We start from the raw sequence: 17,104 nt of genomic DNA on the forward strand, positions 1-17,104 counted from the left end.
AGATGAAATGTATATCAATCTTCAATCTCAATAGACGAATCTGAGATGAATCTTCAATTTCAAGAGACGAAATGTAGAGCAAGTAGTATTAAACATCAATTAATATTGAGTTGAGTTTGGTTAGTGATTAGTTTTTTATAAGAAAAATAATATTAGTCATAACTTTTTTAAGGAGAAATCATACAAAATAGCAAATTCGACAAAATATTTGTAACATATAACAAAATTTCAGATTTGAAGGTAACTTAATTGTCAGCTATGTCTTCATTTAAATTCCTCTAGATAGTGCAACATAAATTTGTCTACGAGAAAACACATTTTCAAGAAGATAGATTCCAACATTAGGAATTAATTGTCCTTGTGCTTTGCTAATTGTCATTGCAAAGCATAAACGAACGAAGAATTGTTTTCTCATGATCATCCATTGCTATTTCAACATGTTTAATATTTTTGCTAAATGATCGACATATCAATCTTGTCTCATTACACAATCCATTGATTGGATCCAAATTTCTCAATAAGAATGTTGGTAGAAAAAAAATCAAGGAAGCTTTTTATACAGGAAAAAATGTTACAACAACTGTCAACTTTCAAATCTTTAAGTTTGTATTGTTAATTAGAATTAATAAAATATTTAAATTTTAATTAAAGTGATTTAGAACATAGAACTAAACTCAAAGGTATAATGGAGAGAACAAAGTTTATCCACGTTAAAGCTTTTATATATAGTATAAATAATTATTTCTTTCGTGGCATAAAAAGTGAGAATTTAAGTTTTTAGACATTTTTAATCTTTTTGAATGAATGTAAAATGTCAAATATTAGCTAGATCAGCTAAGATGAACTTATATTATCAACCCTAATATTTGAGATTTGAACTCACTCCATCCATTGTCAAAGTATATTATATACATACACACATGTACACATGTATCCATACATGCATGCATGGATGTATGGATGGATGTACAAAACTTTTTATATTTCTTTTTTTTTTTTATTAACAATTGTTAGGAGTACTCGAAAAAAATATTGAAGAAAATGAGCATTATAATGAGATATTAATAAACTAATGTCATGATTGAAAAGGATAGAATCATATTTATAAAAGTTAACGGTACTTTTACATACAATATTGTTCACAATATTTATAATTAAATACGAGTATTACATATTTAGATATATAAAAAATGTAAACTCTAGAATACCCAAGAGAGGTGTGGTTTAATATGTTGGCTAAGTTGAGTTTAAAGTTTCAAAGAGGTGGGAGGAAATTTATTTAAGTATTGGAACATGAGAATCCATTGAAGATGGCGGCCAAAGGAAAATGAAAGAGGAAAAGAAAGTTCAAAAATTGACCAAGTGTTTGCTACACATTTTGGACATGTTGCTAAGGTGGCCAAAAGGTGTTAATAACCTCTAGTAACAAGCTTTAGGCAGCCATGGTGTTAGATTTTGAGCATGGTTGGATGGCCAACCATGACAACAAAATCCTTTGAGGACAAGGGGTTGGGTTGCAAAGGCACACCTTTGGGCGAGGAAATGTTTGCTAGGTAGCAAGGGTGTTGAGTTATGATGTCACGCTACTAAGACAAGTCTATGCGGGCAAGGGTGGTGTCCATATCCTCTACGCAACATGAGGTGTGCAGCTAAGTTGTGCTAAGAAGCTCTACATAGCACGATGTATGCATTGAGGGTAGGCGACATGGCTTAGGCTAGGGCTATGCAAGATGGGTTGTTAGTCAAGTGACTAGGCAGTATGGTGCGTAAACCTTGAACCCCTAAAGAAATTTGAGTCCTTTGAAAGTTTGGAAGGTTATGTTTTGATTGGAGGTTAAGTTGAAGAAATAAAAATGGTGGCTAAGTCCATAGGTGAAGTGTTTTGGACATTTTGGACAAGTGTAGGCGGTCAAGTTTGGGTGTATGTGTGGCTAGGCATTGAAGGCATGTTCATAGAGGTTAGAAAGGCATTTAAAGTCTTTAGACGTTTTGATTGAAGTTGGGTGAGATGGTAAGTCAATTAAGTAGATTCTCACGACAAAACTCTATATTGATTGACTAAGAGAAAATATAGAATGCTTTTCATGAAAGGATCACGAGCAGTCATGTGAAATCTTGAGCAAGATTGATGAAAAAAGTGTAATCTCTTGGCAATCTTGATGCTGATTCAACCTAGATTAGAAGAAGAGAGGAAATAAGAGAAATCTCAAACAATCTCGGACACAAGTTCGGTCGAGATTGAAGGTAAAAGAGAAAATTGGAAGGAACTCGAGGCTTTGTCGATCAAGGCTGGAGACAAAAAAGGAATTATTTGAGATCTCGGGTATAACTTGGGCTATGTTTTCACATGTCCTTTGCATGCTTAAGTTAAATTTCGGCAAGCTGGAAAGTGTCAAGAAATTTTCATTCAAGGATCACTATAAATAGGTTACTTCATAAGGAAATTTCTCTCATTTTACTCGGGCATTTTGGTTGAAATTACTCCAAAAAGTTCTCAAATTGAGTCTAGTTTTTAGACTGAGGTTGCTAATTTAATTTGAGGAGAGGAAAGTTGAGTTTGAGTTTAAAAAATGGAGAAAAGTCATTTTCAAGCAGAATCTGAGCAGTCTTGATTCCAAGAAAGCTACATAACGCATATCATGGAGTTCTTGGCTAAGCTTTTGAGTTAAGAAATTTAAAACAATTTCAAGCGACTTTGTAAAAGAACTTTTTCTCAAGAGTTATGAGTTTCTAAAGTAGAGTTAAGTTTCTGGACAAAATTCGAGTTCTGGACCGTATTGGTGGTTGGCCGAGTTTGTAAGGTGAGATGGGCTATTTTGGTGATTTTTTTTTTTAATTTTAAGTTAATATTTTATCTTTATGTAATCAAAGGAAATTAAATGGATTTATTTCTCATTATTTTAGGACAAGAGAATATCAGACAAGTTTACAAACTTAGAGTCTAAGCTATATCATCCGTGAGTGATAAAACAATTTCTAAAGAAGTTTCTATATATGTTTTACAAGTTATTATCTAAATTATGCTTGAGATAAACATTGAGCTTTATTAATTTATAAAGTATATTAAAAGTATGATTTATGCTTTACTAATGTTTGCTGACATTTATAATGAGGTGTTTGGATTACATTTTCAAGTGTTTAATTTAGAAAATAAGTTATTTTGAAAAAAGCTAAATTGCTTGAAAGTCACCCAAAATAGATTTTTAAGTATATTTTAAACATTTTTCAGAAAAATGAGTCTAAACAAAAATGAGTTTCTTGAAAAATATTTATTTCTTAATCTAATCTAAACAGACAGTAAAATTGCATGTTTTCATTTGTGTTTGAGCTAGTAAACGATGATTTAGGAATATGTTTGCAGTTTCTAAAATAAAGTTGTTTATTGTTTTAGAAATAAAGATACTTGCAAAAGCTTGGGTTATTCTTCTTAAAGTTGGCTTATTTATGCATTTAACCCGAGTTAGAAGTTACAGGCCTAGTTAGTAAAGTTATTTGTTAAGTTTATGTGTTTCCGCTAAGTATTTGCAATAGGTTGCAGTCAGTAAGTTGTTTAGTGTGCTTTTAGCTTGTGTTGTTCTTTTCGTTTGCAATGTTCGTTTGTAGTTGTCGATTTAAGTTAGGTTAGGTTGGTTGGTGAGTGTTGTCAAAGTATGGCAATGCTTGCGAACCCTCACATCCTCGTTCAAGGCAAGGGAGAGAGATAGGGCTTCGAGAGGGGGTGTGACAGAAAAAAAAAGTACTGCAATATAAAAATGATTGATTTATGTAGAAAAAAAAAACAATGTAATGGAAATAAACTTATTTTTCAAATCGTGAAAATGTGTAGGTGAGACAAACGTGTGGAATCAAAGTTAAGTGTTTAAAAGAAAAACAAATAGAGCAATGTTGCAAATCATATTCTATAATTTCTGAAATGGATTGGTATTAATTTAGAGTGTATATGAATATGTTAATATACATGATTTTCAAAAAAAGGAAGAAAAAAAGATTAACAGAAACTCTTCATAATGATTGTTTTATATATGAAAAATCTTGAAGTTTCGTAATCATATAATTCAAATATTAAAAGAATATATATATAGCAATTATAAAACATTCATGATGAATATGGTACAATCATCTCATTCAATATTTGTTGAAATGAAAGTATAAAAGTAACATCATTTGTTCATATATATAAAGAAATCATAGACAAATTTATGTATATATTGATGATTTAAATGTGTAATGGAAATTCCCAAAGGACTTTTGAAGGTAAATAGAGTTTCTTAGGAAAGAAATTGAGATGAAAGGTTAAAGCATATAGGTTTGATCATTTTATACATATAAGTACATCATTGAACATTCCTATGATGCTTTATTTACTCTATGTGAAAAAAGTACGTGAAGAAAATGGTAGGCAAGGATGATATTATATGAAGATAACGACCTATATGAAGAAAATGGCAACATCTACGACAAATTTATTTGAAAAGTATTATCTAAAACAATATTTGAAAAAATGACAAAAGCGACGCATATTAGGTTTTATATTTTAAAAGTAGAACACTTTTAATAAACTTACAGTATTGTTTTTCTAGGATAATTTCGACCGGAATTAACCCCGAGATATAATGTTTTGTTTTTAAAATTCAAAATAAAGAATATGTTCAAAATTACCAAAATACTTAAATCTTCCTGCACAAACATTTATATTCATTTTTAAAAAATGGACTGACATTTATTATAAGAGTTAGGTTTTAAAATTATTTTGAATATATATTACATGCTAAATGCGAAAATGATATTATGAGAATCCATTGGACAAAAAATGAAGGATTCAAAGACTTATTATAAGAATTATATGTATATATATATAGACATAAATGTAAAAGTTTATGTACAAATTTGTGGCTTGTAACGTTAATTCCTAGATCAGCAACTATGGAATGGTAAACTTGATGGGATTATTTCCAATTGATTTGAAATTTATGTTTTCCCTTTGGTTAATGGAGGGTGAATTTGGTTGTCAACAATGAGACAAAAAAAGAAGGGGTGATCATGAAAAAAAATGTTTCTAAGTTAGAACACTCTCTCTCTTGTGTACCATTTTGGGTTATATCTCAATGCTACTAATTATTATTCGGTTATCACTCTTCCAATTTTGTTATACAAATGATCAAAATGAGTATTATCATAACATCATACTAGATTACCAAAGTTTGACGTGTCTTCTATGTTATTTATATGTTTCTATAGTTATTCAAGTTATTAACTCACGGTATAACACAAAGTACAATAGTAACTGAGAGTATTTTCTCAGCCATGTCGTTGAGTGATTCACAAACAAGTTTTTGTAAAATAGTTTTGAGACATTTCAATTTTGTGCTCAATGTACTATTGCAAATTCATTAGGTACTGACGTAAAAACCAGAGCCAATCACAAACTTATGCACCAATTGCAAGCGATGGAATAGTTATGAAAAAATTTATATTCGTTAGGATAGACAGATTGTCTCATAAGATTAGTTGAGGTGTGTGTAAACTGGTTCGGACACTCATAAATATAAAAAAGAAAACATAAAAGAAACATTTATATGATTATCGTGACAATGATATTTTCTTTTCAAACAGAACTATCTATCTATGTTCGAAGATATGTACTAGCGACATTGATTAGCCTCAATATAGTGGTACGAGGGATTTCTAGCATCATCTTAGAGAGGAGATCATTAGCATCTCTTAACATTAAGCACTCAGATTACACAAGAAATATTATTAATAGAGGAATAAGTTGGCATGTTGCTTCATTCATAACCCTATCTAGTGGTATTGGAGGGGACAGGTTGAGGATGGCATGGTCTTCATTATAAGATGGAGGGATGAACTCAAGTTTGTACAACAAAAAGAAATAGTTGACACTGGGTAACACTAACAAAGCCCACCTTTTTTAATAAGCAACCTTTGTTTCCTTTTTTTAATTATGAAACAACCTTCATTATAAGATATCTTAAAAATGGGGCAGTCTCTTAAAAGATTTGTTTGTTATACACACAATATGTACAGATGTTAAACTTATTTCATTTGTCCCTGTAAACATGGCTTTGCTGTGGGCTTAAACGCAAAGCTTTATGGGTTGTTTCATTTGAAAGTCTGAACCAAACTGACAAAGGTGAAATAATATTATCGCATTTTTAGTTCATAAACCAAATGGAATGGCTCACATGTCATGTATCCATGATTCGGAACTTAAAATAATAAAAATCAGAAATAGACTTCGGGGGATGAAATTGTGAAAAAGACAACCTAATAAACAATGAGAAACCAGATGGTGTTTTCTCCTCCACCTAACAAAAATGGTTCCAACAAACTGTCTAACTTTGCACATTTTCCTTACTCTTCGCACTTCTTTTTCTTCTTGATTCTTACCTTTACTACTCAAATGGGGCAGGGAGGGACATCCAGAGTAGATCCAGCTTGAATTTGACCCCAGCCAATAAGACGCCAGTGCTTCTCAACACGACGACTTAGAGCGATCTTCTCCCCCTTGCTGGTGCAAACAGGAGATGTAAGCTGCAACTTTGCTAAATCGTTCTTCACTGCAACTACTCTAGCTCCCGTAGACATGGATCCTATGTTCAACATTAGAATCTCCCCCTTGGCTAGTTTTGATACTTTTCCCTGTCTTTCTGATCCTTTTGTCCTCACACCTAGGAGCCGCCGTAAAAGGAAAAAGTTTACCTGAAAAGATAAGGACAAGTCTCAAAACAGATATTCTGGACAATTGCCTCCAACCTTTTTCATATCAAATCATTCATAAACTTGCATGTAAAAAAGAAAAAAAAGATCCAAGAAGATAAGACCTAACCTAACAATCAATTAGAAGAATGATTAGAGGCCATTGCCTAAAGTGAAGCATTATATTTGAACCAAACCTCCTCGCAAGGTCTCTCAAGACCTCTACAAATCATACAGAGAACTGTAGAAAAGCCAATGTTCTGTAACATTCGGCCTTGACCAGAAGGGTGAATGCAGGAGGGCTTGGGTTTAGAGATGCACTATTAAGCAGAAACAACCCAAAGCAACAAACAACTAAAAACGAGTAGGCCCACTAATTGTTTCCAAAAGAGCACGGAAATTCTTGCTTTAAAGAAATAAACAGCAATCTGGAAGATGCAGGGGACGAGCCTAAAGTATCTTAGAGTAGTCTCGGATAGCAACCTAAAAGATTTCGACATCCATTAAATAAGAGTACACTCAAATTATAAGAACTTTACCTCTAGCTCGACATAAACATCAGGAAGTGATCCAACTTCCCCAAGAACCTGACCTACCAATCTGTCAGCACGAGTCAAAGTGGGGTCCATGGTTGTACCAACCCCAATAAGACCTCCAGGGACTGCAAATTGCAGCTCATTTTGCTCAGCATACAAAGAAACAATCCTCGAGTATATTGGGGTGCACTTTATGTTACCACTTTCATCCTTAACAACAATCCCAGGACGAACTTCAATAAATTGATTCACCTTTAAAACACCCTGCAAATAATACATTTTCAAATTCGTTAGCCACACATAAGGCACCGGCAAAACAATGGACAGTTTTTCCAAAAGGCAAAATGAATTAAAAAATGTAAACGGTGACATGAATTCCTTAAGTAGACATTATCCAAAACAGGTTCAACTGCAAAATTCAGGTTGGTTGAAATCAAAACATCCAATCCAACCACCAAAAAGTAATTAAAAGAATTAACAAAACATTTTGATTTCTTTACTACTTACATGATTGCTTGAACTAGTACAATAATAACTCAAACCAATCCAAAAACATGGACAAAGTTCTTAACCGTATAACTCAACTTATTGAACAGGATCATCTATATGCAACGTCAAAAGCCTCGTTTTTAACTTTAACACCAATAATTGAAAAGGATAAATCACATTTGTCAATTCAAGCCAAATTCCAACGATTGTCTTTGCTAGTAATATATAATCAGATTTGTCTTCAACCACCAGCTTAAGCTTTTTGGTGAACTGGTGGTTCAATATGGTATCAAAGCAGGTGGTCTAGGGATATAAGGTACTAAAAATAAACTATAAGGCACAACTACAGCTTTACAGACCATCTGAAAGCTGGCTTTAAGTACTTCATAGCATGATAATTTCAACCATAAGGTACCATTACAGCTTTATAGACCATCCGAAAGCTGATTTAAGTACTTCATAGCATGACAATTTCAACATAAATTGATGATCACTTCTTTAAGAAAATAGTATTACGTATATACCCGTAATATGCTACCACCAGCTACACCTCCTTTGATCTCATCAACTTCAAATCCGGGTTTGTTAACATCAAATGAACGAATCACAATCATATTAGGAGGTGAGACGAAATTCCTTTCTGGAATTGGAATCTTTTTTACTATATATTCGCAAACGACATCAATGTTATACTTCAGCTGAGCAGAAATTGGTACCACTGGTGCACCATCAGCAACTGTTCCCTATCAAAGATTTTAAAAAGACATTGAATACAGTTAAAATCCTTCACTATGAAAATTGCATGTTCTTTTCTAAAAGTAAATACACAATATTGTTCGTACAAAAATATAAATAACCAAGAGGCAATAAAATAAACAGAGCTAACCTGAATGAACTTTTGAATAGCTTCGTGCTGATTGATTGCAACATTTTCCTGAATAAGATCAACTTTATTCTGGAGGATTATAATATGCTGAAGGCGCATAATTTCAACAGCAGCAAGGTGCTCAGAAGTTTGAGGTTGAGGGCAGCTTTCATTGGCAGCTATCAGAAGTAGTGCTCCATCCATAATGGCTGCTCCATTAAGCATGGTAGCCATAAGAATATCGTGACCCTAGAAAAAAATAATTGAGCTGGGTTATGGTAGCAGCAGAAAAATAAGCTTTTGTGGCATGTGAATATGTGATGACCCGCCATATAACAAAATCAAAGATTGCAAATCCAAGAAACTCGTAAGAAGATATTATCCATAAAATGTGTAAGGAATAATATATTTTTGTTGTCTTCTATCATGTTTCATACGATTCTTAGCTGCACAGATGCAACAATTCAAAGCCTTACCGGGCAGTCGACAAAGGATACATGTCGCAGTAGTTTCATCCTGCAATTTTCAAACCCAAGCACATCACACAAAGGACTGTCTTCCTTTCCACTTCCATATGCCCTACAAAAGCATGTTGACTACATTAATCAAATACTGGAAGTCATTGACCTTTTAGGTACAAATAGGAGTGTAAGCTTAGCAATATATAAAAATAAAAGAAACACCCACTTGTAGCATGCAGGCCGAGGGCACTTGTCATCTTCACATTTGTATATCTTCGCATTAGCATACCCCAACTTAATGGTAATGTTACGCTCCAGTTCATTCTTAAAACGTACAGTCTGCAGATTAGACATTCCATTAATAGATCCATCAGAAAGCAGAATTTATAATGGTTTTCTGGGAAACTCTACTCATACGACCTAAATTTTTAAGGAAAACCACTTTAAATATGTGCTACTTGCTCCAAGTGAAATTCAATGCAATAAAGCATCCATGCAAACACATGTTATTGACACCATTGTGAAATATGTAAAAGCCTGGGTTTTAGACAAACTACTAATAGCAATTTTTTCCGTGCTGGTCAATAAGAAACAGAAAGTTTAGTCAATAAGAAACAGAAAGTTTAGTCAATAAGAAACAGAAAGTTTATGTAATACCTTGTTTGATTTTCTGTTATCATTATGTAGAAAAGGAAAAAAAATAGAAGGGAAGAAAAGTTTTGCACCATAAGATAACCAAGGAACCTCTATGGAACATAAAATCCAACCAACAATCAAGCCAAAGAAGAAAGACAGAATAATGCAATAGAGAATAGCACCGAGATTAGCCATCAGTGATGGGGAAAATAATCACCTGGACTCCTGAAATTGCCTTTACAACTGTAGACTTACCATGTGCCACATGACCAATAGTACCTGGAAAAGATGAATTTATTAATGGACTGTCAACTCTGATAGTAAGATAAGATCCCCAAGTACATAATGCTGCAGTATACACATATGGCGTAACAAAGGGTTAAAAATGTGCAATAAAAAGATCACACAAAAGAAAAGTTACCAATATTGATAGTAGCTTGACGAGATATAACTTCTGGAGAAAGCGGATGGAGCTTTGTTACATCCAATTTCTTTAAGTCTTGTTCCATTAAACCCTTCCGCGACATCTTGGCTAAATATCTTTATGCAAACAAGTTACGGATGTGTGTCTTGGTTCTTTGTGAAAGTTAAACCAGAGAGTAACCAACCTGCCCCAATCCAAAAAAAGAAATGCAATTATCTGCACTGCCACCAACCAAGCGCACAATGGTTTAAATAGAAAATATTTACCGAAAACAGCACTATCTCCCACATCAGAATACAAACTACTTGAACATAACTGCATACTTGGAAACTAAACTAATTTAACACGTAGGAAATGATACTGAATCATAATAATAAGCCTAAACCCTTAACATCAAAAGGTATAGAAAAATGATTTCAAATCCAAATTTGTTGCTGATACAAAATAAGTAAATGATACTGAATCATAATCCATACACCATCAAACAAGTTATACACCAAAAAACAAACTGAGATTCTGGAGATTGAGCGACAGTCCGTAGCGCTTGGAAGGGGAAGGCGAATGTACTGCCGCCGAGAAAAAACTGGCTATTAGGCTTTTTCGCACGAAATTGGCAGACAGCTTAGGGATATTTTAGACCTAACACTTCAAATGGTAGATTGAATATTGAACATTCAGGATCGTATTGGGTTGAATTAAACGATATTTTAGACCCAGCCCTTCAAATGGTAGATTCTCCGAAACCGAAAACCCTTCCTAAGCTATAAACCCAAACAAAACCAACTCCTCAAAATTCGATAAGATAAGCGTTAGATTGGTTCGTTCCCAGCCCGTCCGTTTGCACTTAACTAAAAATGACTTCAGCCCAGAAGTTGAAAATAAAAGTACCCAGTTGCAATTACTTGAAGTCATAAAAAAGAATAATAAACATGGTTCATCCATCAAAACACGATAAATGATTGGATACACACAATCCATCCATCAAAACTATACAAGAAATTGAAGAAAAAGAGATGCAGGAGCAAGGAAATTTTAGTTGTCGGACCTGGTGATGCTCAATCAGAAATTTCTGTGTGTTGAGAGAGCGATTGAGAGCGACGAGTGAGAGAAAAGGAGAGAGATTACCGGCGGCGGTGGCGTCAGAGAAAGAGAAGCTACCGGCGGCGGCGAGTGATGAATGTGAGAGAGAAAGAGATCACCGTCGAGAGAGGGAGAGAGAAAGAGGGAGATAGAGATATTAGAGGAAGCTTGCGTTGTACAAAGGTTAGGGCTGCCCTCACAGCAATGGGAAGCAATAAGAGGAACAACAAAAACTCTTCTCAAAATTTGTGGAAAGAAATAATAATTTTTTTAAGTCTTCCTCCATCTCTCCCAAAATAACTTCAAAATATTACACTAATACCATATATTTATCTACTTTTACAATAATTAAAAACAAAAAACCGTTCCATACGTCTTGATACATTACTAATATATATTTGATACATATATAATATATATAATATACCTTTGATATATACTTGATACATACTTGAAAACAAAATATTTGGAAAAATTTTTAAAAATAGAATAATCTGACAAACTATTTACACTAGTAAAAAAAATTATGGTCATTATGTAAAAGCCCAAAAGTCCATGTGAAATACTAAAAAAGCCTACCCAAAATCTCAAAAAACCTAAATAACCCACGACTCATCATCAATTCATTTCTTTTCAACAACGTGCACAAAAATTCAAGAGAATTTATAATGGGTAACCTATTTGGCATAAAATATTAAGTATATAGCAATTTTTTAAACAATTTGCATATATAGCAAATTTTTAATTATTCTTTAAAATATTCCAAAATTACACTCGATTTAAAAGGAAATTGGCGCGATTTTTTCCTTTTCCATTTTCACCGTCATTACTCCACGATTTTCTCTCTTCTCCATATTCTTAGCTATTTTCTCCATTCTCCATCTTCACCATCGTTTCTTCATCTTATTCGTGATTTTCTCCTAAAGATCACCTTCTTCATCGTGTGCCTCCAATCGGTCGTCCTCCAACCAATCGCTCTCAACGTCCAACAACTTTACAACGATCTTTCGTTAGATCATCTGGTATGTAATTAAATTTATTTTCTTTAAAAATTTTACATTTGATCTTTGTTTTCTTTAAAGATTTTACATTTGATCTTTGTTTTCTTTAAAGATTTTACATTTGATATCACTGATAGAGTTTGACTTCTATCAATACTCCAGTGTAATACTAGGATGATAATTGTTTTATTTTATTTTGCAATAATTTGGAATTATGATTAAGCTTCCAATAGTAGTGTTTCATAGTGGACAGTGAGATGATACAAATAAATACTTGAATTACAAGACTGCAGGTGTATTGGTTGATGAGACAATTTGTATTGAAAAATTTACTGAGCTTGATATTAAAGAAAGTTCGATTGGATCCATGTCCTTTTTCAATACAATTGTCAATCTTATTGGATTATGGCATCACTGATATTTAAATTGTGGTTGAAATTCATGAAGATAAAGATGTTGATTGGTTTCTAAGTTTAGTTAAAGGGCAAATTACACGACAATCATTAGTTGTCCATGTTGTTTGTGTCTCTATGGATTTAGAATGGTCATCTAGTGTTGTTAACAATGGGACGAATAATTTGCCTTCTCTGTTGCCTTCTTCTTCAATTGATGATGATTTTCAAATTCTTACGAACATTCATGTTAGTAGGTTATCGTCTACATTCGATTTGAAAGAAAATGATATGTTTGCTAGCAAGGAACTACTATCAAAGTCATTTTACTACATTGCTATAAAGAACAATTTTGAGTTCAAGACTGTGAGATCAAATTCTAATTAAATCTATTGAGTTTAAGTGCTCCCAAGATAATTGTTCATGGTATGTCCGTGCATCTCGTTACAAGGATGTGGAATTATGGAGACTAATAAAGTATATTGCTAATCATGATTGCTCCATGAATGTTATTCAAACTACTCATAGACAAGCATCTTCATAATTGATTAGTGATTGTATGATAAAAGACTTTAGTTCTTTTAATCGTTTGACTCCAAATGATATTATGATTCACATGTGCACTAAACTTGATGTAAATGTTAGCTACTATAAAGCGTGGAGGGCAAAGGAACTTGTTATGAATTCTTTGAATGGTGAAGCAAAAGAATCTTATGCCTTGATTCCCAACTTTTTTACAAAACTAAAAGAAATTAACCCATGCATGTTTTTATTCTTATAATTTATATCATCAATCAAGCTTTTAATGATATGGTCTATCACTGATAAGGTCTATCGGTGGTAGGTCCTATAGTAAATTAGCATCTCATCAGACATGACATGGTGGTTTACTATAGGATCTATCAGTGATAGATGTCGTATTAGTGATAGTAATGAGCATATCATGAGACTGATGACAGGGTGGTTTACTATAGATCTATCAATGATAGACCGTATCAGTGATAGTGAATGAGCATATCATCAAACTGACGATATGGTGGTTTACTAGGGTCTATCAGTGATAGCACGTGTCAGTGATAGCACGTATCAGTGATAGTCCTTATCAATGATAGACCATATTAGTTACATAGTTCTAGTGATGTGCTAATTACTATAAGGTATCAATGATAGACTATATCAGTGACAAATCTATAGTAAAAGAACATGTTCTTTGTCTTTGATATAATGTATATATGTATTTTTTTTTATTTCAGGTCCATTCACTACTTATGAAACTGATACAGAGGGACATTTTAAGTCATGTTTTATGGCTATTGGAGCATCCATTGAAGGATGGAAATATTGTAGGCCCAACATATACGTTGACGGCACATTTTTGAAATCTAAATATGGTGGAACTCTTTTGATGACTTCTAAAATTGAAGGTAATAATCAAAATTTTCCATTGGTCTTCAGTATTGTAGATTCTGAAAATGATGAATCCTGAATATGGTTTTTTGAGAATATAAATAAAATTTTAGGGGATCAGGAAGGTTTAGTTGTAATATATGATCGACATTTAAGTATTTCGAAAAGTGTTCATAACGTTTTTTCAAATGCTGAATATTGCGTTTGTTTGCAACACCTTCTAAAAAGTTTGAAGATGATGTATAAGGACCCTATAATTGATAAACTGTTTTTTAGATGTGGAAAAGCATATACAATTGTTGATTTTGAGACTAATATGAGATGGATGGAGTCTATGTATCATAGTATACGAGACTATCTTAGTAAGATTGGTTTCGAAAAGTGGGCTCGAGCATACTGTACAAAGAAAAGATATCAAATGATAACTACAAATATTTCAGAAAGCTTAAATGCAGTTCTAAAAGAATCTAGAGATTTGTATGTTGCAACATTACTCGATTCTATCAGGCAAATACTTCAAAATTGGTTTTATGATCGGAGAAAAGTTGCATGTTGTATGAGAACTGTTTTAACTAGTTTGGTTGAGAGAGAATTACAAATACAACATCAAAACTCAAGAAGTTTCACAGTAAGTCTTTGTGTTTTAATGTTTATTTACTTAATTAGTGGGTAATATAACAAGACCTATCAATGATAGACTTTATAGACTAAGGACCTAAAGATTGGAGAAATTTATAGACTAAGGACCTAAAGCTTGTATCTGTAAGTGAAAAATAAATTTACTTAGTGATTTTGAATTATGTTTCTAAATCTATTGTTTTAAGTTAAATGTTTGAGTTATCTAATTTATGAATAATTTTCAAAGCATGTGATTTGATTAAAGTTTTTATTCAAGCATGATTGCTGAAAAATGTTTAGACTAGTAAGAAAATAAGTTTATCAAGGCATGAGTATGTCTAAGATTTTCTTTGGACAAAAGAAATCGTTAAAGACTTGGAGCACTGTTTCAAAGCATAATGATTTTATTCGTATTTTATCTGATCCAAGAGATCTCAAATAACCCTTTAGGGTAGGTTAAGGGGCATTAAGAAATTGAGATAAGTACATTTATCTCTAGGATTAGAGTTAGGGATGTCTACCTCTCAAGAATAGGGATTGGGGATGCCCATATCTGAGGATTAGATTTGGTATTGAGTTTGCTCTACCACCTTCCAAGAGTAGATTCTTGGTTTATGATCAGGAAAAACAAGGATTTGATTTACTGTTTTCTAAATGTTTATTAAGTTAAAGTATTCATTTTATTGTTTATGGTTACTGCTTATAAAGTTTGTGAAATGTTGTTTAAAAAAACCAATCACTCACTGGGCTCGTTTGTCTCATACTCTCCAAATATTTTCCACTATTTAGGTGGAAATCGTGTTCTCGAAGCCTGATTCGTCGTCATTGTCTGCTTGCTGAAGGGTTTTGTCTTTCTATCGTATCATCTTGTTATTTTGAATCTAGGTGTAGTTGGTCTTTTAATTGTGTCAAGTTTATTTTGAGCTTGGTTGAAGTTGGAGTTTGTTTTCATGTAAATATGGGTTATTATATATATGTATAAAACTTAATAAAGTTTTTTAAGTAAAAAGGGTTGCAGTGTAGTTTGTGTTTAAGTTATGTGCGTCAGCTTCCGCTTGCATTTTATTTAAAGGTTTAAAGCTAAGGGTTAGATAGTGTTGTTTAGAAGAGGAGCGACATCAGTTGACTTCATGCCATCTCTCGGGTCGAGTGTAGGTGATCTGGGAGGGGGTTTGACAACTTCAAATTTTATAAAAACATGTTGCATGCAAACATAGTACTCAACATCCTTAGACACACTTAAAACACCCTCAATTTCTTCTCTTTCGCTCTTTATACTCAAGGGAAACCCTTTTCTAGCTAACCTCGTTTTCTTCAGAGTCTTCGTAGCCTTGGCTTGCCCAAAACCACTTCCACAAAATTTTCCCTAGCTCAAATGAGCTCTTATGCCGATTAGACATATAAATCAAACAACCATTTCAACTACTTAAACATAAAAGAGAAAGCTTGGACTTACTTGGCTTAGACTTCAAATTCTAACTTCCTTTCTTCAACTTAAACTCACCAAAAAACCCCAACTTTTAGGTTACAACAAGGAGTAAACTGAAAATTGGATGTTTGCTCCACTTTCTCGCTTTGTTTTAGCTAACTGAACTCAAATCCTCAAGAAACTTCAATCTCTTCTCAAGCTTCTATCTCTCAAACTAACTTTCTCTTCTTTCTTTGAAGTAAAACGATGGAAAATGGGAGAAACAATTTGGAGGGAGAGCTTGTAACAATCATGTTCAACTTATGATAAAACTCTTGGATTGAAATATTTTCGAAAACCCTATCTATTACGTGTTTAAGTGATCTCAGCCAAGAACAGTCTGAGATCCTCTTAGAACGATCTGAGATCCTCTGAGATCTTCTAATATTATCGATCGAACATGTTTGAGTTCTATTTGAGTTTCCTTTAAATTGTTTCTTTTTCTCCAGTTATGGCCAAACTGCCATGAAATAGGTTGAGAACACTTTTCAAAACCTTTCTATCTTTCATCTTAGCGAGCAAGCACCAAGACGATCGTGCCTTAGCTTCAGAACTTACCTTCTATCTTAAATCTTGCTTGATATCTCCTCAGACTGCTCGAGATTGCCTTAACTAAAGCTCTCTCTTTTCTCTCGACCAAACAGAACCGAGTCCTTGAGCCTTGATCCCAAGATGGACTACCTGAGACTCTCATTTGGCTCATCTAAACTCTTAAATGTTGTCTCAAGACGCTTAACTTGGCCTCGAACTCCTTGGGCAACATCTAACTCTTCCTCAACTATTAGCAAGCAAGTGGGATAGGAGATTCAAGTATTACAAAACACATCATGACACCTTTAAAGGAAACTTCAATCTATAGGTTATTAAACTATCTCATTCAATAATTTGATACGGACTAATATACCAAGGATTCAATTTCCTTTTACTGCCAACACGTAACACTCTTTTCTAAGGTGATAACTGGAGAAATACTCCATCTCCAACCCCAAACTGTAAGTCTCGTCGTCATT

At 33.2% G+C, this 17,104-nt stretch overlaps 1 protein-coding gene across 1 annotated transcript; it reads right to left on the reverse strand.

The window, feature by feature from the left end:
* Positions 1-6,140: 6,140 nt before the first annotated feature.
* On the reverse strand, positions 6,141-11,497 carry LOC116403970 (eukaryotic translation initiation factor 2 subunit gamma-like). The gene is made up of 9 exons (XM_031885984.1): positions 11,174-11,497; positions 10,126-10,312; positions 9,922-9,983; positions 9,295-9,407; positions 9,084-9,186; positions 8,629-8,856; positions 8,267-8,485; positions 7,257-7,517; positions 6,141-6,720 (listed from the first exon to the last, which is right to left on the reverse strand). Exons 2-9 carry the CDS (start codon positions 10,229-10,231, stop codon positions 6,418-6,420), a joined length of 1,395 nt encoding a protein of 464 aa, XP_031741844.1. The 5' UTR covers positions 10,232-10,312; positions 11,174-11,497; the 3' UTR covers positions 6,141-6,417.
* Between the last annotated feature and the right edge of the window lie 5,607 nt (positions 11,498-17,104).

The sequence above is a fragment of the Cucumis sativus genome, chromosome 5, assembly GCF_000004075.3.
Source record: "Cucumis sativus cultivar 9930 chromosome 5, Cucumber_9930_V3, whole genome shotgun sequence".
NCBI lineage: Eukaryota > Viridiplantae > Streptophyta > Magnoliopsida > Cucurbitales > Cucurbitaceae > Cucumis > Cucumis sativus.